Source organism: Panthera leo, chromosome E1, assembly GCF_018350215.1.
Source record: "Panthera leo isolate Ple1 chromosome E1, P.leo_Ple1_pat1.1, whole genome shotgun sequence".
In the NCBI taxonomy this organism is placed as follows: domain Eukaryota; kingdom Metazoa; phylum Chordata; class Mammalia; order Carnivora; family Felidae; genus Panthera; species Panthera leo.
In genome coordinates this window covers 61,077,278-61,099,193 of record NC_056692.1, presented here as the reverse complement: position 1 = coordinate 61,099,193, position 21,916 = coordinate 61,077,278, and the positions used below count along the sequence as shown (strand labels likewise).

Below are 21,916 nucleotides of genomic sequence, written 5' to 3'. Positions count from 1 at the left end.
CAGAAAACACGTCCCCCAGCTGTTGCTGTGATGTTCGGTCCTGGCGTGCAGAGACCCTGTCTACATAGTGGACGCGTCCATGCACAGACCGGGGAGATGTCACCTCATGGAAAATCCACACTCACCCTCCCAGGCTCACAGCCTGGGTCGTCTTCACGCCCAGTGCATACAGGCGTGCTAGTTCCACTGGCGCGGTGATGGTGGTGTGGCCAGTGGAGTCCCGCGAGCTGGGGGCACCCCGGGTCCCACCTGGATCTACCTCACCGCTCCCTTGAAGTGAAATCCCAATGAGAACAATCGACACCCTGGAGGTCTGAGAACCATCGCGAAGGCCCCGGCCCGTACCTGTCGTTCAGAAGGTTGTCCTCAAAGACCTGCAGGAGGGTCCCGCTGAAGCCCTCCAGGGCCCGCAGGTCTTTCTGGATCCCCGCCGTGTACTCAAAGAGGCTCTGCGTGGAGTACCTGACCTGCAACGGGGAAAGCGCTCTCGTGACGGTGACAAAACCACCGCCCCCTCGCCACCTGCCCCAGGGTCGACCTCGATGGTCACGCTGGAACATCCACTAGGGAGCTGAGGGGACGGAGCCACAGAGCATGTGGGCCTTCGAAATGTCCTGCCAGATGGGGCACAAGCAGAGACGTGCAATGAGCACTGACACGGAAATGCTTCCCCTGGGGCAGCAGCACAGACTGAGCGCTAAATCTGCCACAACGACCCCAAGTTGGCCTCAGTGGAGGCTGCAGAGGGTCTCCCAGGAAGCAGGTCAGGTCAGGGGACCAGATACTCAGAGACCCTCCCCACGGACCCCAATGGACTAGCAGAAGGAATTGACACAGAGCTGGTCCCGTGCACGGTGACCAACGTGGATGCGGACACAGCCGGCAGCGGGCACAGCAGGGATCCAGGCGCCCTGCAGCCAACCGGCAGCTGGAGGCTGGCGCCCAGGAGACCCTGCTCCTACCAAGCCCTGTGACACTGCCCACAGCGGCAAAGGCAGCGCCCCCCCAGACCGGCGTCACACGCCTCCACGCACAGACCCAGGACAGTGAGTCACTGGCAATGTGTCAACAAGAGGAAGCGAGCAGACTCAGGCCCCACCTAAGAGCGCAGGTACCATAACTATGAGACAAGGGACATGGAGATGCTCTCGGTTACCTGTCAGGGAAAACACAATCACAGGGATAAGCCCACAGTGCAAAAGCACAAGAGGGGGGCGCCCAGGGAGCTCAGTTGGTGGAACCTCCGACTCTCAATTTCGGCTCAGGTCACACACAATCTCACAGTTCATGGGATCAAGCCCCGCATCGGGCTCTGCACTGGCAGCATGGAGCCTGCTTAGGACTCTCCCTCCCTCCCTCCCTCCCTCTCTCTCTCTCTATCTCTCTCTCTGCCCCTCCCCCTGCTTGCTGTCTCTCAAAATACATAAAAGTAAACTTAAAAAAATAAAAAGCTGCAGAACACAATAGCACCTGGAAAAGAAGTCTGAAAACCAGGGAGGACAGAGCATAGGTGGAAATGTGGGGCGTGGAAACCCTGAACGAGAATGAGGAGGGCAGAGAACGTTCCAGAGGAGATGGGAACCGTGAACACACCACTGGGCGGACAAGGAATTCCAACAGATCACAGGTGGGAGCGTCAGAGGGCAGCTGCCGAGCGCCAAGCGGGGCTGGGCGGCGGGCGTCGCCACCAGACGGGGCTCCCGCGGCAGCAGCCCCCGAGGGCAAGGGCAGATGACAGAAGATGCACGGCCATCCCCGTGGAAGCCTGCGTGTGACCGTGCAGGGGAGGACACATGCCCCCCCCCCCCCCCCAACACTGCTTCTGGGTCCAGTGGAGACTGTGTTAAGGGACCGCATGACCGCTACACCAGCAGGAAGGACAGCAGGTGACGGAAAACGCACCCAACAGACCAAACCTATCCAGGAAAGACAGCACGAAGAAGATAGACGAAGACAAAGAGGGTCAAGCAGCAGCTGGCAAGTGAAGTCCACGTGTGCCAACAAGCCCAGGGAACACAAAACCACACTGTTCTGTGTTGCCTGTGGCGAGATGCCAGGCGCACAGAAGCTCCCCGCAGTGTTCTTCGTAATTCCGTACTCTTCCTAGCGGGAACACCAGCCCACTCTTGTGAGAGGTTAATGCCACCCCTGGGGGTCCTGCCCTGGAAACCCAAGGCCAGGGGAAGGGGTGGACCCTTGACCCCACTTTGACCCCCAAAGCAGGAAAAAAACAGCACACAAGGCGACAGCAGGCCTCCCAGAATGCACCTCTCAGCCTCTGGCTGCCACCCGAAAAGGCGCCAGACACCGTGTGTGCCCATTCGAACCTCCCACATTGCCCCAGCCCCCGGGCAGACGCCTCCCACAACCGTGGGACCTGGGAAGAGGCCTCCTTACCGTGGACTCTGTCAAGCCGCCCACAGACACGGCCAGCCCCAGCAGGACGTGGTAGCGGTAGGCAGGCAGCCCCAGAAGCTGGGTGATGAGAGGGAAGGCCTGGGATGGCGCATTCCAGTTCACAGAGGCCATGTCGGACCTGCAGACAGTGAGCCGACAAGCTGGAGGGTCGCCCGTGCCCGCTGGGGGTCGGGGATCCCGGCCTCCCGTACCTGGGGAAGAGCTTTTCCAGCTCTTCTCGATGGGGCACGTGGGGGACAGGGGAGCCACCAGAATGCAGCAGGGCCATGAACACGCGGGCGGCGTGCGCGCGGACCCGGTCGATCTTCTCACTTGCCTGCTGGGCCACGCAACACATGACCTGCTGACAGCTGCAAACCAAGAGCAAGGCCGTCAGCCCCGTGTGAGCCCAGGGCACCACCCAGAGCTACCCCACAAGCACGGCAGCCACCGCAGCAGACCTGACACCTCAGAGGCCTGAGCACCAGGTCTTGGGTGGAAGCGGTGGGGTGGGGTGGGGTGGGGTGGGGTGGGGCAGGTGGGAGGGAAGGGAGGCCCAAGAGACCCCGGCCGCACCCCTGATGCAGGCACCCACCCACAGGCCGGACCCAACCCCCGCACGGGGGGCACTCACACAGTGGCCTCGATCAGTTCTGGCTGTTCCCTCGCCGCCAGGAGCATCAGGTCCAACAGACTGGTCATAGCGGCCTCGCGGACCCTGCAGGGACAACGATGCGGTGAAGAGCCCAGGCGCCATGTGACCTGTCGGCCACACGCCCTCAACCAGAGCGAGTTTCAGAGACTGACCATCGCTTCAGTGAGAAACATCCACCAAACCCAGTACAGGCAGCCGACAACACGCTTTCTCCACGCTCCACCAGCAAGGATGCGCATTTGACGCCCGAAGGCAGATGCCACGTCCCCAGTGTGCGCACAAACAGCATGACTCTACCCCAAAACCAGCACAGAGATGTCGGGACAGACATGTGCAGCGGGTGACCGGAATGTCACTCTCTGCTCTCACAGACTCACTCCACATTCACTCACGCTGAAGAAAACGAAGCTTCCACGCCGTGAAAACCTGAGCCTGTGGCGTCACTGACCGACCCAGGGTGAAAGCGGCACTTCAGACTGGGGACACAGCTGAGCAGCAGGGACCACAAACCTGCCCTCTCCGACAGATGGAGGTCCTGGCCCATGGGAGCCTGGCGGACGAACCGAGCGCAGGTGTGGGGCGCTCAAGGCGCAAGTTGGCCTTGAGGGGGCTCACAGGAGCTGGGCAGACTGTCCCTGGGGCAAGGCTGCCAACCAGATGCTGCTCAGGACCCAATACACAGACGCCAAGGGTGGGCAGGGCATGGGGGCAGGAGGCCTGAGCGTCCCCATGGACCCCCAGTGTCTGTGGGCACAGCACTCACAGGAGAGGTGGTGGGGATGCACAGAGGACAAACCCAAAGCTGCACACGCCCTCGCGGCCTCACCAGCTCCTGGCAGGGCAAGCACGGGCCAGCGTCCCAAATGCCGGGCTTGGGCAGCTGGGAGGCCACACAGGCACGACCCGACCGCTTGCTGAAGGCATCAGGCAATCTGCACCCACACCGCAGGCCTGACAGATGGAACCTTCGTGATCCCTGCAGGGAGGTGCATTCCCAAAGCCTCCACAATTCTGAACGTACAATTTCTGGATAGAGTTAACACCACAAGGAATAGACAGAAAAACAAAAAAAGACCAGGTGTTAAAATAGCAAAAGACGACAAAAGAAACAGACGCAGGGTTGCCGCAGGAACCACCGCGAGGGACGTGCTGAAGGAACAGAGATAGAAAAAATAAACGAACACTGGAGACTTTCTACTGAGAGTGGGAATCTCTGACAAAGGACCAAACGTCACTGGGCTCTGACACGCACTCCCCAGTGGTGGGCCCTCGGGAAGGACACGAGTACCTGTGTGCACAGCCCACCCGAGCTTCCTCCTCACAGACGTCAGCGTCTGTACCCCTGAGGGGCCCATGACAACCCACCATCCTTCTAGCTTGAACTGTGAGGAGTCAGGATGACCAGGGCCACGTGAGGGGACAGATGGGCCCTCACAGGGGTCACCACGCCCACGCAGGAGCAAGATGGAGACCACAGTTCTGTACTCAGTCCAGGCCCACTGGCCACAAAAAAGCCATCAGCACCCTCGGGAGGGGTGAAAGAACCCGTCCCCACAGCAAACCGCCCAGAGCCAGAATGTGCTCCAAAACCACACGCGCCCCCGCCCCCCACAAAGGAGCAGGAGGAAGGACCCGCTCTCCAAGGCGCACAAGTGAGCCCGGGCTGGGGTCAGATCGTCATCACTGACACAGACCCCGATGGGTGCAGCCCCGTGGCCCTCATCCCACAGGGACAGAGAAGTACAGGGGTCGGGGCTATGCTGTTGTGGGGGCCACAAGGCAGCTGTCTGGCCTTCCCAAGGACACAGGAATTAGGGAGGTGCCTGCATCTACGAGGACATGTCAAGGCTGTCAGGAGCCCACGCGAGTCGTGTCCCTAACACCATCGGAGGCTGAGAAGGAGGGAAGGGAAGCAGCCCGTGGGGTGAGGGAACATCCTGACAAATGAAAAGGCGGAAAGGTCAGCAGACACAGAAAGTGGGGAAGAGACCAAAAGGAACCTGTAATGACACGACGACACAGATTCGAATGTCACCAGGTGAGCCGGATGGCAGCATGGACGTGACACAAGAAAGAGCCAATGAACCTGAACATAAATTAGCAGAGTTTACACAACTTAAGAAGAAAAAACTGAAAAAAAGGAGTGGAGCTTCAGGGCTCGCAGGGCAGTGGAAGGTCTCAGGGGAGATTTCAAAAAATGTGGCCAAAACCTTGTCAGATTTCGGAAAACATGTTCATTTCCTTTTTTCTTCTTTTGAGCTTTGACATAAAGCTCAACTTCTGTTTGCGTCATAATAAAAGTGACTCCGTGGACGCCAGAGACATCCCCAGCGCGGCCAGCCCCTACCACGGGGCGTCCAGAACGGGGGACAGAAGTCGTGCAAGCAGCTCTCAGCTCTGCCGGTCAAAGGGCAACACGGTCTGGTCTTCACAGCAGACAGAAAAGCAGCCTGAGATGCTGGAAAGGCGACAGCTACTGACGTAAGAACAGACACGACACAAAGACACAGAGCACCACGGCCACAGCCTTCTCATGGCTCGGGCTGCAACAGGGTGTTGGGGGCTTCCTCGCGGGGACAGCTGCACCGGTTTCCTCCTGGTTTCCTGTTTCCCGTCACAAGGAGCCGAGGTCCACAGTGCCCAGCTCCTTCCTCCTCCAAAGTAGTCTGGCCCCTTCTTGCCCTAAATGGCTACGCTGGGGGCTCTGTTTGTGTGAACTTTTTCAAGAGAGAACTGGAAAGCCGACCACAGGGGCTAGGACGAGGAAGCGACATCAGCGTCTGTGTTACAACTTAGTGTTTTTCAGAGAAGAGAGGAACGCAGCTGAGAGCCGGGCCTGCGGACGCTGTGCTGTCCCAGGAACACACGACCGGGCAAGGACCGTGAACAGGAGACGCTGGACATAGCCCCGTCCACCCGCAAAGCTACTCCCACCAGGACGAGCAGAGGGCCTGGCGCGCCTGCCACCTTACCACGCGCCCACGTCCCCACGGCTGTCGGTGGTGTAGTCGCGCAGACAGCCCAGCAGCGTGCGGTAAATCTGAGAGACGTTCGCTTCACATACAACCTCGTCTGGGGCCCCTCCTGCTCTCACGCCAACCGTCTGGCAAACCCTGAAATTAAAAACGTGTGAAATATGGCAAGTGTCTGAGGCCCCATCTTTCCCAACAGGAAATGCTCGGAACAGGACAACCTCAGACGTAGATGCAGAATTCCAGAGCTTCTTCCTTGCTGGCACACGGTGAATGACACATTTCCCCCAAAATCACATTTCCTAACGTTTGCACCTGTGCCCCGTGCCCCCCCCCCCACCCTCCATCCTGACAAGTAGAAAGGAGTAGCGTCACGCAGAGCAGGAGAGGATCTGGAAGAGAGAGGAGAGCACGTCCTGGCGTGTGTGCACATGTGGCCGGCACCACAGACCGCTCCACACAGCACTTCCAGACTCCAGCTAAGGCTCACGCCCCAGTTGCGAGCTGGCCTGGTGTTCCTAAAGCACAGAAGGTTAACATTCACCAAAGCGACAACCAGCGAGAAAATAAAAAGTTACAACGTTGCTTCAAAGTAGATTCACCGGGTGATAGTGGGCTCTCTGGAGCCCTCAGTGTTTGGAAGCTGGCGCAGGGGAGAGCAGAGACTTGGGGGCCCGCCCGGGGACCCACCTCGAGATCGCCTTCAAGGCATCCCGCCTGGATTCAGCAAAGCTCACATCCTCGGGACGAATGAGGGTCACAGCTCCCAGGCCTGCCAGCACCTGAAAGATGGTAACCAGCTACCGACAGAATGTGCCCCGGGCAGACCACCTCCGCGGGGCACCCCCAGTGCCACCTTTCCATCCCATGGCCCAGGGCTGGACATTGTGACCAATGATCAGTTTTCTCAGTATCTCGATCCACTACTTCTCCAAGGGCCGTTAGGTCCTGAGAGCCGGGTAGCTGAGTTTTAGGAGGTCCGTGCAGTGCCTCCGACCCCAAGGCATCTGGGACAGGAGGAAGGGGACACAGCACACGTCTAAGGGCAAGTGTGTTTCCACAGACACAGCAACAGCTTCCTTCCATCAGACTAGCACTCAGCCCCTCCAAGTCCCTCCGGTCACGTGAGACCATCCACCAGGCACCCTGAAGAGTAGCACCCTGCTGCCGTCCTCACGGCCACTCGCCTGGACGGGTGTGGATTTGCGGTGGGATCCTGCCTGGCCCCTCCCCCAGCGGGCCCACCTCGCAGGGCTCGGGGCACCTCACCTGCTGCAGCCGGCCGCTCAGGAGGAAGCACGGGAGGGCGCCCAGAGCCAGCGAGAAGCCGCAGCGGGTCAGCTCCTCTGGGCTCTGCAGGTCAGCGAGATACTGCCGGGTCAGCTCCTCTGAAAGGAAGTGACAACAGGGCCGCTGCCTTCCTTCCTGCACAACACGTGCTGCTTAAGACCTCAGAAATGTGCGAGGCAGCGGTGAGAAAAATGGACGAGCCCCGCCAGCTTCTGGAGCAGATGTACCTTAGCAGTAGCTCAGATCAAAACAGACTTGAGACTTTTTATTAGGCGATTTTAATACATGATTTCACTCTTAGGGGAATAAATCCAGGAGGGGTCAGGAATGCATGATGCATGATGGCGCCTGGGTGGCTCAGGCAGTTAAGCATCTGACTTTGGGTAAGGTCATGATCTCATGGTTTGTGGGTTCGAGCCCTATGTCAGGCTCTGTGCTGCTTTGGATACTCTGCCCCTCCCCTGCTTATGCTTTCTCTCTCTCTCAAAATAAAAACAAAATCTTTAAAAAAAATAAAATAAACTCTTAAAAAAAAAATAGAACCAGTACAGTCCTATTCACTCTGAAAATGAATGCTCACAGTGGATGTGATGCCCCCCTCACGAGAGAGACAGGCCCCGCGGTCGGTGAGTTGGTAGGGGCAGAAGCCACCAGTGTGGCTGGGTGACAGCACCGCGTGAGCAGACAGACTCTCCTCAGACAAGAGGGCCGCAGTCAGGGACAGAAGAGGGGACAGGGACACAGGACGCAAAGCAGACTCGGGTGACAGTGGGGGGGGGGGGGGGGGGGGCGGGCTGGCGTGCACCAACACAGCTCTGCACACCCCAATCCATCTGACCACCATGACAGATTCCTGTCCTCACTGCTTAGACTTCGACAAACACGACCATCGAGACACGTGCACGGAAACCTCAAGGGCCTGCGTCAGGACGGAGGAGTGCCACCGGAACCGCCAGGGCGTGACCACGGCCGCCTGGCAGCGCCGGCTGGGATCTCCACACCCGGAAGGTTACTCCGGAGCACCGCCCACTCCTCCCGTGTGCACAACAAGGCCATACCGTGAATCGTGACATTATCGTCCCATTTTTTTAAATTAGACTAAATATAAAATGGTACTCTTTATGTGAAACTGTGGTCAAGGGAAAAATGTCATAAACTTGGAAAGCCGGTCAGAAGATCCCATTACAGAATATTTTCTTATTTTTGAAAAAAATCACAGAAAGTAGATTTAGACTATCGCACGCATGATTTTTACCCATTTAACGTAACTTAGAAGAGTGCTTCCTGTACTGCTCAAGAGACGGTCCAGCCACTTCGGTAAAACTGTGTAAGCAATGCCGCACGCAGGGCACCACGGCAGGCCAACGTGAGCGTCTCCACGCCTCCACACAGCCCAGATCCCTAAGGCACCCGTGATGTGACAGACAAACCACCACGAGGGGGTTCCGGGAAACCCTCCAGACAAGAGAGGAAGGGGCCGAGGAACAGGCACCAAGGAAAACAAACAAAATGGAACCGAAACGGGAGGTCCCGTGGGAGGACAGAGCAGGAAGGCGCTCCATCCACACACAAAGGGAACCTCCAAGCCCAGAATGGGGAAAGTTTGCTTTAAAATGTCATTCAAGCAAACGCTGCTGACTTAAGTGTGGGTTCTGTGCGTGAGCATCACGCTCGTTGGTGCTGGGTGGGGGGAATACCCACATGCCAGGCACACACCCATCTAGAGCCAGACCAACGCCTCCAGATGCCCCATGAACCCCATGGGTCCACGAGAGACCCCCCCCCCCCCCGCAGCGGCCATCACCATCTCTGCCCTCCCCAGCTCCAGCCCCAACCCCGGCTCCCCAAACCCATCCACCCTGCAGCAGGGGACAGCGCTCCACGCCCTGCACGCCCACGCTTCCTGCTGGAAGCCCCTGTGGCCTACTCACCCTGCCTAGCGGGATCTGCCTCCCCAGCCTCCCGGGCGTAGTACTCGCGGCAGAGTGCAGCCAGGGCCGAGACGGCTGCTTCCTGAAACAGAGCAGAACGTGAGTACCCAGTGCCCCCCGTACCTCCCGCCCCTCCCCCAGTGCCCCCAGTAAGTCTGAAACAACCAGAAACTGAGTCAAGTACCCCTTTCTAGCCCATCTGCTGGTCGTCGCCAGATACAATTAGAACTTAAATGTTTCCTGCAACTAACAGCCCGAATGGGATCGTGATTTCTTCCATACAGTGCAAGTGTCTTCGGATACAAACAGTTAATAATAAAATGGGGCACTTTTTCTTTCCCAGCAGAATTAAGGGCAAAGCGTGCGTTACACACACAGGAGTAGTGTACAAGCATCGTTTGGAGAGGCGCCGTGGGGCCAGGGTGGAGGGGGAGTGAGTGGGAGTCAACGGCAGCCACGGGCCCCGGGGCCCCCGGCACACCTCCGCTCCCCACAGGAGGAACCTGAGCTCAAGGTAAGCCTCTCAGGGTCAGACAGACAGCAAAGGGTGAATGCTGGATTCCTATTTTCTTTCCTGCTGCTCCCCCACATCAGGGAGCTGAGTCCAACAGAGCAGCCCTGGAGAGACACGCCGGAGGCCACACAGGAAGGGCCACTGGCACAGGGATGGACCACACAAGGCAGCACCACACCGAGGGGTCATCTGTGCAAACTGCCACAATCACCGCTGGTGTGACTCCATTGTGGGAACAGTCTTCAAAGGAAATTTTGAGGCCCTGACTGTGAAACATTCGAATTCTGCTAGTAAAACTGTATGTGGATTCTACAGAATGATAAAGTTCCTTTAAAATAAAAGGGTCAGGAGCTCCTGGGTGACTCAGTAAGTTGAGCATCCGACTTCAGCTCAGGTCATGATCTCACAGCTCGTGAGTTCGAGCCCTCGGTCGGGCTCAGTGCTGACAGCTCGGAGCCTGGAGCCTGCTTCGGATTCTGTGTCTCCCTCTCTCTCTCTCTCTCTGCCCCTCCCGCGCTCATGCTCTGTCTCTCTCTCAAAAATAAACATAAAAAAGTAAAAAAGGATACATAGGAGGCTAGAGCATTAATCATACAGGAGACCAATACGGACTTCCATTTCTCCACCCTCAATACCAAAGCCCGTCCACACCCCACTCTAGAACTTCTGTGACAGCTCTGCCAGCCCAAAGTCACCTGTCCCAGGACAGGGCAGCAGCACATGGGCCACCGGACACACACACCCTGTCCTCACTCAAGACAACCAATGCGTGCAGGCAGGGACCCTGGACCGAGCTTCCCACATGCACCCGGGCGTCCCAGCAGAGTCTAACCTTACCACCCCGCAACCCAACAGGACACAGAGCGCAACTGAGCAAGTAATTAGTACGCATAAACAGAAGGAATGTGCAGAAGGTGAATCTAATTAAGCCAGAAATGCTAATAAAAAATTAAATATTCTGGTCATCGTTGGCTACGTTAGTTTTCCTGATTATAAATTATACAGACAGTACCATCTAGAATTCCAAACACAACTATGGCATTTATCAATTATCACGTTAGTGTATAAAAGGGACTCACAACCCACACCGTCCTTTGAAACAAACACTAGGAAAAAAATTAATGTCACTTTCCATACAATGGAACAGCCACAGAAATCTTGCTTACCATACCTTGATCTGTTGTCTAGAAGGAGTTGAAATAAGATGGAGATTTCTCAAAGTGTCATCTATCAGCCACTGCCAACCATCTGGCAAACAAAGACAATCATTTTACCCAATTAGGAACATTTAGATGAAATTAAAAACAACAGATCTACCTCATAAAGTGGATGGTAACCCTTCAAGATGAATCTGGAGAAAATCTGAGGTAAACATTACCCAGGCTGCACAAAATTCCAAGGGCCCTCTCCATTCAGAGGGAGAGAGCCTTCCTTTGGCTGCAGAAATGTTAACTGTTACCATGGGAAATTTTTGCTTTTTTAATACTGCAAGGTGGTGGCTTCCAGCACCTCTCTCTCAAGCAATGCAACCCCCAAACCCACACGGATAATTACCTAAACATTCAACTCAACTAGACCCCACACTGAGCGAGGAATGCTAAATTTATCCAACCTTCTTTGCGGGGCAGCACAGGGCAAGGAACCCGTGAGACTGCAAAGAAAAAAGGCAGCCTGGGAGGTGACCCCAAAGCCCCTTCCTTACTGCCCCTCTGTGGCCAGATGCCACAGAACACGGAGGACGCCAGGCCTGCACAGCGGCCCGGCCACTGCTCCACCACAGCTGGCCCCCAACACCCCTGCCCGCACCCGGTCAAGGTGAGGAGCTGAGAAGGCCCGGTACTGCCGAGTCCCGGCTCAGGGGAAGGAGGCCCACTGATCTCTCAGAAGACAAGGGAGAGATTCTCCCTCTTTCTGAGGGGACAGCGTGCGGGGGTTCTCATTTCTTACAATGGGTCCTCACAGCGATTTCGAAAATGGGCATTCTGAGATCATGAAACATCCTAGCCGGCTCACTTCTACCTTTTAATGTGGAATAGTTCTGGCCGAAAGTGCTACCATGTGAGTCAATGAAGAAGAAAAGCACTTACCAATGATGGCGTCACCTCTAAAAGGCATCTTAGAAAGGGACAAGTTCTCAATCAGAACGCACACTAGGAAGAAAAAGGACAGATACAACGTCATTTCTCCAGAAATGCCCATCGCAGTGCCCGCCTGGCCCTGAATGCCCAGACGCTCTGGACACATCAGTGCTGGCGTCCGGCTGGCCCGGGGGGGGCCTGGTGCCTCCTCACCTGTACGGCCTCGGAGAACCTGCTCCAGACGTGGTCAGGCCTGCACAAGGCACTGCAGCCGACAAGCCCACAGCTTACAGGCCTGACCCCAACCCAAAACCCCAGGGCCAACTCTCAGTTCAGAGGACGCATGTGCTAACGGGGCCATCGATAACCTACGAGTTACCAGGAGCTGTGGCATCTGAGACGCAGCTCCCACAGGAGGAAGGGGGCCCCAAGGACGGAGCAAGCACTCCTGTCACAGGTGAGCACTCCCAGTCCACCTAGGGCAGGACACGTGAGCACCAGGGGTCCACTGAGGGGTGAGGACATGACAGCATATGGGGGGGGGGGGGGGAGTCCACTGAGGGGTGAGGACAGCTGAGCCCGTGAGTTCCCAGACAGACCATGGTGTTAAAAGCTTGAGTAAATCCCTAACCTCTGTGAATGATTAGCATCAGTTTCTTAAATAAAGAAATGATGACTACACCCACGGGCAGAAATCTGGTCCAATATAATCAACAGGTTAAAGAGACCACCCACTGCACAGAAAACGACCAGAAGTACGGGATCAAATCCACGAGCTACGAGCGTCCACCTGGCGGCCCTCCTGCGGGCTGCCCTCTCCCACTGCACAACTTCTGACAGGCCCAACCTCCTGGCAAGCCGCGCACCCCAGCACGCCACACGCCCCCAACACGAGCACCCTGACTCCTCTCCTCAGTGGCCCACATGAGAGAGGGTGACCCTGCACCCCCCATGTCAGGCACACCTCACTCGATCCAGCTCCAGTGGTTTTTTTCTCGATGGCATAAATAATCTGTAGGTGCTAAAAAATCCCAACACCACAGAAAGAAGTCAGAGAAGACACTGCCACTGGCATTCCGGCCATCACCCCTGGGTGCCTGACAGGACCACAGCCGCCCTCACGCTTCTACAGACGCAGGAAGGAATAGCACTGCTGCCACACACACACTCCCTTTCCGGGGGTCTCTCTACACCCCCCACCCCACCTCCCACCTTGACCCCAGGCACCCGGCCCGCACTGGAATGTGACAGCAGTCGGGCAGCCCGGCTGGACTCGGGACAGGGCCGCCTGACCCTGCTGCTGACGACAACGGCTCCCGCCCGGTGCACAGCGTGCTGGGGGGGGCCTGCCACCCTCACTCGGGGACACAAGGCCCACACGGTCGTGCCACATACCGCCAGCCAGAGCAGCCACACGGGGTGCCCCAGACCAAAGGTGAGCCTGTCCCCCTCCTCACAGCTCCTGACTCCCACTACCCGTGACCAGGAACGAGGTCCCACCCAGCTACGGGGGCTCCCTGGCCACCAGCACAGACTCCAGCCACCACCCTGCTTTTCTCTCTAACGAGGCAACCAACGGCCGGAGACCTCACACCACTGTGAGCAGACGTGTGGTGCTCTGTACTCGGGACACGAAATTAGTCGTTCAGGATCTCTCCCGACGGGCTGAGTGCTCCCTCCGGTTCTCGGCCACTGCACACGAGGTCGCCACACACGCCTGTGGACACGGACTGCCCACCTGCCCTCACACAGCTCTGCGTGCGGAGCCCCCGTGGTGGCACCCGGGTCGCAGGAACGTACACACTTCTAATGGCAAGAGACACCGCCCGAGGGCAGAGCGGAAAGCCTGTGACAGCTCACACTCCGGGGGCTAGCGCCCCCTGGAAAAAGAATTCCGCTGTCCTCTAGGCACCTGTCAGCAGCATGGGGGCCGCCACAGGTGCGCTCACGGGGAGGGTCCGTGTATCTGCTCCGGCAATTTTGAAGAGATCTTTCACTGTAGTCCAGGTACTTTCTCTGTGTTGCCCGTCCAACGGTTTTCACAACTTACGTAGACAAGCGCATGATTTCCTACTGTTTCCAGTTGTGGAGCTACTGCTCATCCTGTGGGGCGTCTACGTGCCAGAAGCCAACATCAGAACACAGGACAAGCCCGTGCCCCAGTGAGGACCACCTGAGGGAGTATGTCTGGGTCTGCTTCCCAGGCTCGTGGCAACAGAAGCACAACACGTGAGGCTCTGCAAGCTCTTTCTCTGTGCTTCTGTGTAGCTTTGAAATTTGCCAGGTTAAGTTTTTTAGTGACCGATGCTATCCCTACAATGTCTCCTAAAATTTCCTGGAAGTTTTTTAAGTTGTGTTTTTTGTATTTAAGTTTTCGATCAGAAATTTCGTTTTGGATATGCATGAGGTGGGGATACGATTTTCATTTCTCCCACACGGCCATCCATGACCTCCTCACTCCTCAGTAAGCCACCTTCCCCACCAACGCTGGAGGTACCTGTGTGTCATGTGTCAAATCCCATAGGTGTTATTACATCAGAGTCTGTTTCTGGATCCTGTCTTCTGTTCTACCATTCTGCCTGCCTGCTCCTGAGAAAATGCCACTCTGCTTCGAATCGTTTTACATAGTATGTTTTCGGACTAGTAAATCCGAGTCCTCAATATTTAAAAAAATAATTTTCTTAAAGATTTGCCCTACACGGGAACTTTAAATGCATTCTTTTAAGTTAAAAACAAAAACAGAAAAGAGCTTTATAATTTGCTGTGAGTCTACAATTATTTCAAAATAAAACTTTAAAAGAAAGGTTACAGGCCAGGTCACTCAGACCAACCCACCAGCTAAGACAACATTTTTAAAAAGCTGGACAAAAGTAGAAACAAACTCTACGTGCTTGAAGTCACTGGGGAGCTTCCAGGGGAGCACAGACGGGGGCCACACCCCTGGCCCGAGCGGCTTCTGCCAGAGGAGGCTCACCCTCAAAGCCCAGGAAGATGGCCAAAGCATCCACGAGCCTCCAAGGGCCACTGGGACAGAGTGTTGAGTCCAGAGCGACTGAGGGGAAACTGAGAAATCTTCACACGGCCTTGAATCCAAAGGACCACACCCCAGACACAAAACACAGGTATGCTGGCTTCAGCCAGCACGGAACCTCTCAAGGCCCGAAAGGGTTGGAGGTGCCCCAGACTGCTCGCACCCCTCGCCTCCAGCCAGAAGCTGATGTAAAGACCCTCTGGGGTAGGAAACAAAGTACCTCTCTAACTTCTCAGACCCAATATCCAGGCCTACACAAGCTCTGGACAATGGTGTTATTAGACATCGATTCTAAATGCTTATTTTGCTCAGGGGCACCTGGGTGGCTCAGTCGGTTAAGGTTCCGACTTCAGCTCAGGTCACAATCTCATGGTTCTGGAGTTCGAGCCCCATGTCAGGCTCTCTGCTGTCAGCATAGAGCCTGCTTGAGATTCTCTTTCTCCCTCTCCCTGCCCCTCCCCTGCACACACACACGCTCACGCTCTCTCTCTCTCTCTCTCAAAATAAGTAAAATAAACTTTAAAAAATAAATGTTTATTTTGTTCAAAAAGGTAAATTATTAAAAACTATGACAATGATATAGAAACTATTAAAAAATAAACTCTGAAACACAAAAACACAAGAATTAAAAATCCAACGGATGAGTTTAATAATAAATAAACTGAAGAGAGAATCTGTGACATGGAATATGGGGCAAATATCCAAACTGAAAAGGACAGAAAAGCAGGATACGGACAAGACGTGCAGAGTGGAGAAGTAGGTCTACCCTGCGGAGTCTAGAGCCCCAGAAGCAGCGGGAGAAAGAGTAGAAGAGCAAAATTTGAAGACATGATGGCTGAGTTTTTCCAAAAGTGACCCCAAACAAGCCACCGACACTATAGATTATGGAACCTGTTACCCCCGCTCTAGGTTTGCTGTGTGAGCCATGAAAACCAGACACAAAGACACAACCTCAAAGAGGCCAGAGAAAATAGACTGCCAGGAAACTTCTCCACAAAACAGGAAAAGAAGCTGACAGAATAATACAATGTTGTCTTTAAAGTGCAGATAAATATGTGCATAAATAAATGAGGACCATCAGTTCTATACCCAGCAAAGATACCCTTTAGGAATGAAGGTGTAGAAAACGTAGAAAGACACTTGCAGACAAATCAGAGTTTATTGCCAGCAGACACACATCACGGAAAACACTAAAGAGCATTTGGTGTTCAGGCAAAGGAAAGGATCCCCTTGGAAGTTCAGAAACGCAAAGGAATAAAGAGATTTTTTTTTAAGGCAGGTACAAGGATATGTTTAAATGAATTTTAACTGGATAAAACAGTCCTCTTCTATGTGACTTAAATCCACAAGAGATTGGGAGACATTAGGAGAGTAGTATGTGGGTCCTCACCTCCCACACTAGGAAGCAAATTAATAATATGTGTTCAAGAAAATGCTGGGGCCTGGGGCACCTGGGGGGCTCAGTTGGTTAAGCATCCGGCTTCAGATCAGGTAACGATCTCACAGTCTGTGAGTCTGAGCCCCATGTCAGGATCTGTGCTGACAGCATGGAGCCTGCTTAGGACTCTCTCACTCTCTCTCTCTCAAAAATAAACGTTTTTTTTAAAAGAGAAAATGCTAGGGCTCACTTCCTCCTGGTGACTAAGTGACGATCTTCCATATGCCTTGGCTGGCCTCACCATCCTCTGTCCTGTACTGACCTGGCAGCAGCACCCACTGACCAAACAGGCTGGAAGCCAGGGGCCCTCTGAGCAGCAACACCCCCCAAGGCGCCCCTTCTAGGCAGCCTCCCGGCACAGACAGCAGGGGGAGACAGGGAGGGGAGGATGGAGGGCCCCCCCCCCAGCACCCCTGCAACAAACCACAGAGCACAGCTATCCCCCAGGGCAAAGCCCTCAAGAATCTGGGGTGCTATGAAAACACTAAAATAGCAGTTGCTTTTTTTTCATCTTTGGACAAAACAAAGCAGTTTTTCTACATGGTAATTACTCTGGCACAGGGGAGCCATGGGTGCTGAAGGAGGAGGAGGAGGATGCGGGGAAAGGCCACCTCTCCTCAAGTCTTTCCAAGTAACACCACCGGGACACAAGTGAGCCAGGCGGGGACTCCCTGCTCCCCCGTCTATCACGGCTGGGCCGACCTGGGGGGCAGGCCTGGCACCACACGCTGCCCAGGACATGCATGCCACACGGCGTGGACTCTGGGGTGCACCACGCCAGCAAGCAAGCAAGCAAGCAAGGGCTTGAGGGTACAAAGAACACGCAGCACTGGAGAATGAAGCAAACGCCCTTAGGACTTAGTCTCACACAAGCCTGGGGCTCAGACCTACCTGCTTGTCTCATGAGTTCTCCTCCTAGACCCCTGAAAATCAATGAAAACATTCAGAGTTAACATCTTTTACCACACAGAACACGAAATATCCTAAGTAACACGTGAAACTTCAGGCTGCAAACACCAGTAAGAGGCTGCTGAGCCACATTTGTTACCGCCAGGAAACGGCTCTTACAGTGAGAAATGGAAAACGTGCTATAACCACCGCCTTCCAGATGGGGTCATTCTGATTCTTGGGCTCCACCGGGCACTATAATCCTCACAAGCATTAACCACACTATACGGTCACACAGAACAAGTTCCAAATACTGCTCGGCTCTTAGTCTGTAAGAACAAGGGATGCCAGGAAGCTACCAGCATCCAGCCCAAGGAAGCCATCTGCTGATGTTCCCTCGGGGAAGAAGCACTGCCGGTTCCGGACACCCAATGCCTGACGCTGACCTTGGGAAAAGAGGTGGGTGTGAGCGTAAGAGCACTCCATGAGAAGACTACAGGGCAGTTTAGGAGACTCCTGCTTCTGGCCCAGACAGTAACAAGACTCGCCCTCTTGCCTTAAACAATTAGGCAACTGGATGAACTCTAGGAAAGGAAAGCTCTGACACTGAGCACAGAGTCTGTGGGGGGAGGGAAGCAGGCAAAGCCTAGGACACTCCCAGGTTCAGGATGACGGCCAAGCCGAGGAGCCTCCCGTCAGCAGAGTCAAGGAGGTGGAGGCAGAGGGTGGGGGCCCAGAGCCCTGAGGGGGCATCCTCAAACGGGAGGGGGGGGGGGAGGGGGGTGTCATGAGCCACACGTGCAAGAAAAGGAACTACCTGAGCCCAAGAGGAAAGAAATGCTTGCAAGAAGGCAAGATACTCACGGGAGCCTGCACAGCAGGAGGGGCCTTGGCAGCAAGAGTGGCAGAACCTGGTCGTGCACAAGGCCCATCCGTGAGCTGGTTCTGGACCCACCACAGGCCCTTCAGTGTCGGCCAGAAAGGAGCCAACTAATGGTGACCAGTCACAGACCCACCAGAAGGCAGTGAGCGGCCAGCAGCCACACCCTGTACCCAGCGACAAAATCTCACACCTCTGGCATCTACACAAGAATCAGCTGGAAAACACGACCCACAAACACCAAGAAGGACTCGGCAGCGCACGAGGCCGTTTTGGTGGCTACTGGGGTCACATGCACCACGGAGGCAGAGGGAGACATAAGCTCAAGGAGGACACTGAAGGCATAAGACGCAAATGGAACCTAAAAGGTAAAATACCCAACCTGAGAAGAGCTGCACTCAACACCATCGATGGCAGTGGGAACAAAAACCAAAATAATTTTTTTGAGAAAGGTTTAAAAAGTTCCTGCTACAAAGAAATGCTCAGACTAAGGGAATCTTGTAAAAATGACAGCAGTCCGCTCAAACAAGCTCCCGTGGGCCAAATCTGGGACGATCTGAGCAGAGAATGAAAACAATGCCCGTGGGTTTCGGCACGCTGGTGAGAGCGTGGGTGCCAGCAGCAGCAACATGAGGATGAAAAGAAAAGCTGGTTTTCCACACAAGTCCTGGACAGCAAGCATAGGAGCAAGAGTGGATCAGACCAGCATGCTTTGGCAACCATGTGACTGACTCAGGCAAGGGAGCAGGCGCTAGAAAACGGGGGTCCACACGTCATGAAACTGCCAGCCCCCAGGTCACTCACCCGCGGCGTGTGAGGGGCGTGCGGCACATGTGACCTTCTGGAGGTCTCCCCTGAACCCAGAGGTTAACTTGGTGTTCCCGCTAGTGGGCAACCACACTGGCATGCCTCCTTTGTGGGCAACACGAGTGTCTAGGCCAGCCACACCAGCCACACGGTGAGTGAGCCAGACCCAGCCACGAGGGAACAGCCTGTAAACCCACAATGTGGAACGTTACCCGTGACAAAACAAAACAAAACAAAGGGCGGTGTCATGCAAACAAAAAGGGAAGAGGCCGGATAGTATCAGAACACAGCGCAGGGCCCTGGTGGTGGCCACTGCGTTTCCCACTCAGGTTCAAGCCCCGGCGGGAACCCTCAGGCCCAGGAGCGACGCGGGGCAATGTGACCTCACCGCTGTGGTCACTGGCCAGGGCCTCTGGCTGAGGCGTGTACTTGAGTCACACATGGTGAGTAAACACTGCAGGCACACAGGCCTCTCCCACCCAGGGGGCTGCCGTGGCGGTAGGAGGCCACGTGCTTTTTCTCTGTGCACTGACCTCACTGAAGGGTGTCATTTTCTATTTGTTCTGGAGACTCATCGCTAAAAGCAAAATTTAAAACAAGGCACAGGTGTACGCTTAGAACCTGTAAGATGCGAACGGACACCATCATCAGCCACTGGCTACCGGCAGAGCTGTGCGCGGCACTCCCTTGTGCCGTGCGTCGGCCTCAACGCCGCGGCTTAGCCTTCTGGGGGCTCATGCATTTCACCAGAAAGAACTGGGCATGCTCTCTACTCGAGGCTCGAGGGCCAGCGTTCTCTTTGCTGTGAGAACAGGTGGAAAGCCAGCTGTGACAGGTGTGGACAGCGGAGGTGTAACAGTCGAGAGCCCAAGGGGAGCAGCCCAGGTGCTGACCCCTACGCGCCTGTTATCATGGAAAGCCTGAACCTGGAGCAGTCATGTCCACAGCAGGACACACGGCCAGGCTGCCCCCTTCCCTGGGATCAGGCCACACTGTGCAGCTGCAGCCCATCAAGGTATACACAAGGCTCCACCAGGTCCTGCTGGTGAAATGTCCACTAACCCGTACTGGGGAAGGGCGCAGAACCCGTGAGTCACTCAGGAGGCGCATCATCTGCAGGGCAACACAAAGATCCTGCCCCAACCAGAGTAGAAGGACACCTACAGGGGACAACACTACGGAACCGTCCTGGGACCGCAGATGCATCTCTCCACCAACCATGGGGCCCACGGAGCCAAGGAAGGTCCCGGCACAGACCCAGCCACATCCCACAGGCGCTCATGGGACACGGATGAGCCCCACTCACATTTATGCACTGGCTCAAGCACAGGGCTGTCTGTGGGGGAAGAGGGGTCTGTTAATGGGAACAGTCCATGGACTGTCATGGACAGAGCTGCCCAGAAAAGGGGATTCTGAAGTAAGAAAGAGGCACAGAAGATCAACCTTAAAGTAATTTAGGACAGCTGCCAAATCAGCTGAGGGCAATGCCAGCCAACTGTGGGAAGGTCACCTGAGTAGTTCTGAAAGAAGTTTCTCTGCACAGGAAGCTCTGGAAGGGGGGCCCCCAGCCAGGGGTCAGAGCAGGCCCCGCATTCTCAGGAAGAGGGAAACATGTCAAGGACAAAGGAGAACAGCCCATACTCACTACTCCACACGGTTATGTTAAAAAGCCACTAAGAAAAATGCAGACAAGCCTCAGTCCGGGGGAAACTCTGGGAGAGCAGGTGTATAAAGAGCTCACATCTAGAATAGTAGAGTGCTGACAGCTCAGGGAGCAGACAGATCGCAGAATGTTTTTAACAAGCCAAAGACTCGAACGGTCAGTTTACGGAAGACGACAAAAGACAACCAGTCAGCACAGGAGAAGATGCCACAGTCACCAGTCCACAGGGAAACGCAACTCTCGCGGGGGTAGCTCCCGACCGGCTACTGCTGGAGACAAAGGGGCACAGCCCTTGGGATGAGTCTGTCGGGCCTTAAAAACACACCCGCGCTGTCCTGCCCAGCAACAGCCTCCCAGGTGCGTACCCAAGAAAGGTGGGAACACACGGCTACACCAGGACCTGAGCGCCAATGTTCACAGCAGGTTTACTCTGAGTAGAAAAGCTGGAAGAGCCCAAATGCCCACACCGGACGGGCAGATCAACACAGCAAGCACGTGTGCACCACTGAGCCGCACACGGTAACACAAGGCAACACCACGGCACACACTGCAACACAGACAACTCTCTGCAACTTCACACTAAGTGAAGGAAGCCAGACCTTCAAGCAAGGACATCATGGTGAGACCCCGTCTGCGCAGGTGGGGAGACAGACAAGACCGGCCAGCTGCTCGGCATTGTGGCTGCAGCCACGTGGCAGTCTGCAGCACCCAGCGCCCATAGGACCACACATTTCTTTATAGGACACGAAAACCTCACCAAAGCTTACCAGGACCAGCCATGTCCTGTGACTGTGACGCCCTTCAAATCAAGTAAACATAGGGCAGGCATTGAGGGGGCAACTCGCAGAAGACCCGACAGGCCACCCCAACCTTTACTGATAAGGAATCTTCTCTATAAGACAGGAGAACGTAGGGTAGGTGACACTTACCTGTACAACTGACGATCGTAAAGCTAAAAGAAGTAAAAGGTATTAAAATTAATTGATTTTTAAAATCACGCAGCAGATGTACAACGCTACTGGGCACCGGATGGGAAGGACGAGGACACGCAGCAAGCATTTCTCAGGCTGGTGTCCCCGGAGAGCTGACCCAGGTCCTGAGCACAGAGCCCACTCTACTCCCAGCGAGCACCTGGTGACAGCCCGCTTTCCTGTGTCCCCCTTATGAGAGAGGCATCCCACCTCACACTGTCACGCTTGCACCAGACGGCACTGAGCTAGGCAAATGCCGTCTCTGTTTCCCACAAAAACTCGAGGGAGCAGACACTACGGGTTCCTGCACTCGCAGAGGACCCTGGCTCAGAGGCCCCGAGTCTCCACGCCGCACCCCTCCCAGCACCGCCTCGCGGTGCTTCACCACCCCAAGTAGACTG

General features: G+C 55.4%; 1 protein-coding gene across 1 annotated transcript in view; it reads right to left on the bottom strand.

The window, feature by feature from the left end:
• TBCD (tubulin folding cofactor D) overlaps positions 1-21,916 on the bottom strand; it is a 159,110-nt gene that overhangs the window by 13,638 nt on the left and 123,556 nt on the right. Inside the window, 12 exon segments of the mRNA XM_042916798.1 lie at positions 346-467; positions 2,398-2,536; positions 2,610-2,768; positions 3,032-3,115; positions 6,025-6,165; positions 6,715-6,806; positions 7,294-7,412; positions 9,246-9,327; positions 10,931-11,007; positions 11,847-11,909; positions 17,198-17,229; positions 21,474-21,496. Of these exon segments, the coding sequence (XP_042772732.1) occupies positions 346-467; positions 2,398-2,536; positions 2,610-2,768; positions 3,032-3,115; positions 6,025-6,165; positions 6,715-6,806; positions 7,294-7,412; positions 9,246-9,327; positions 10,931-11,007; positions 11,847-11,909; positions 17,198-17,229; positions 21,474-21,496 (1,133 nt within the window).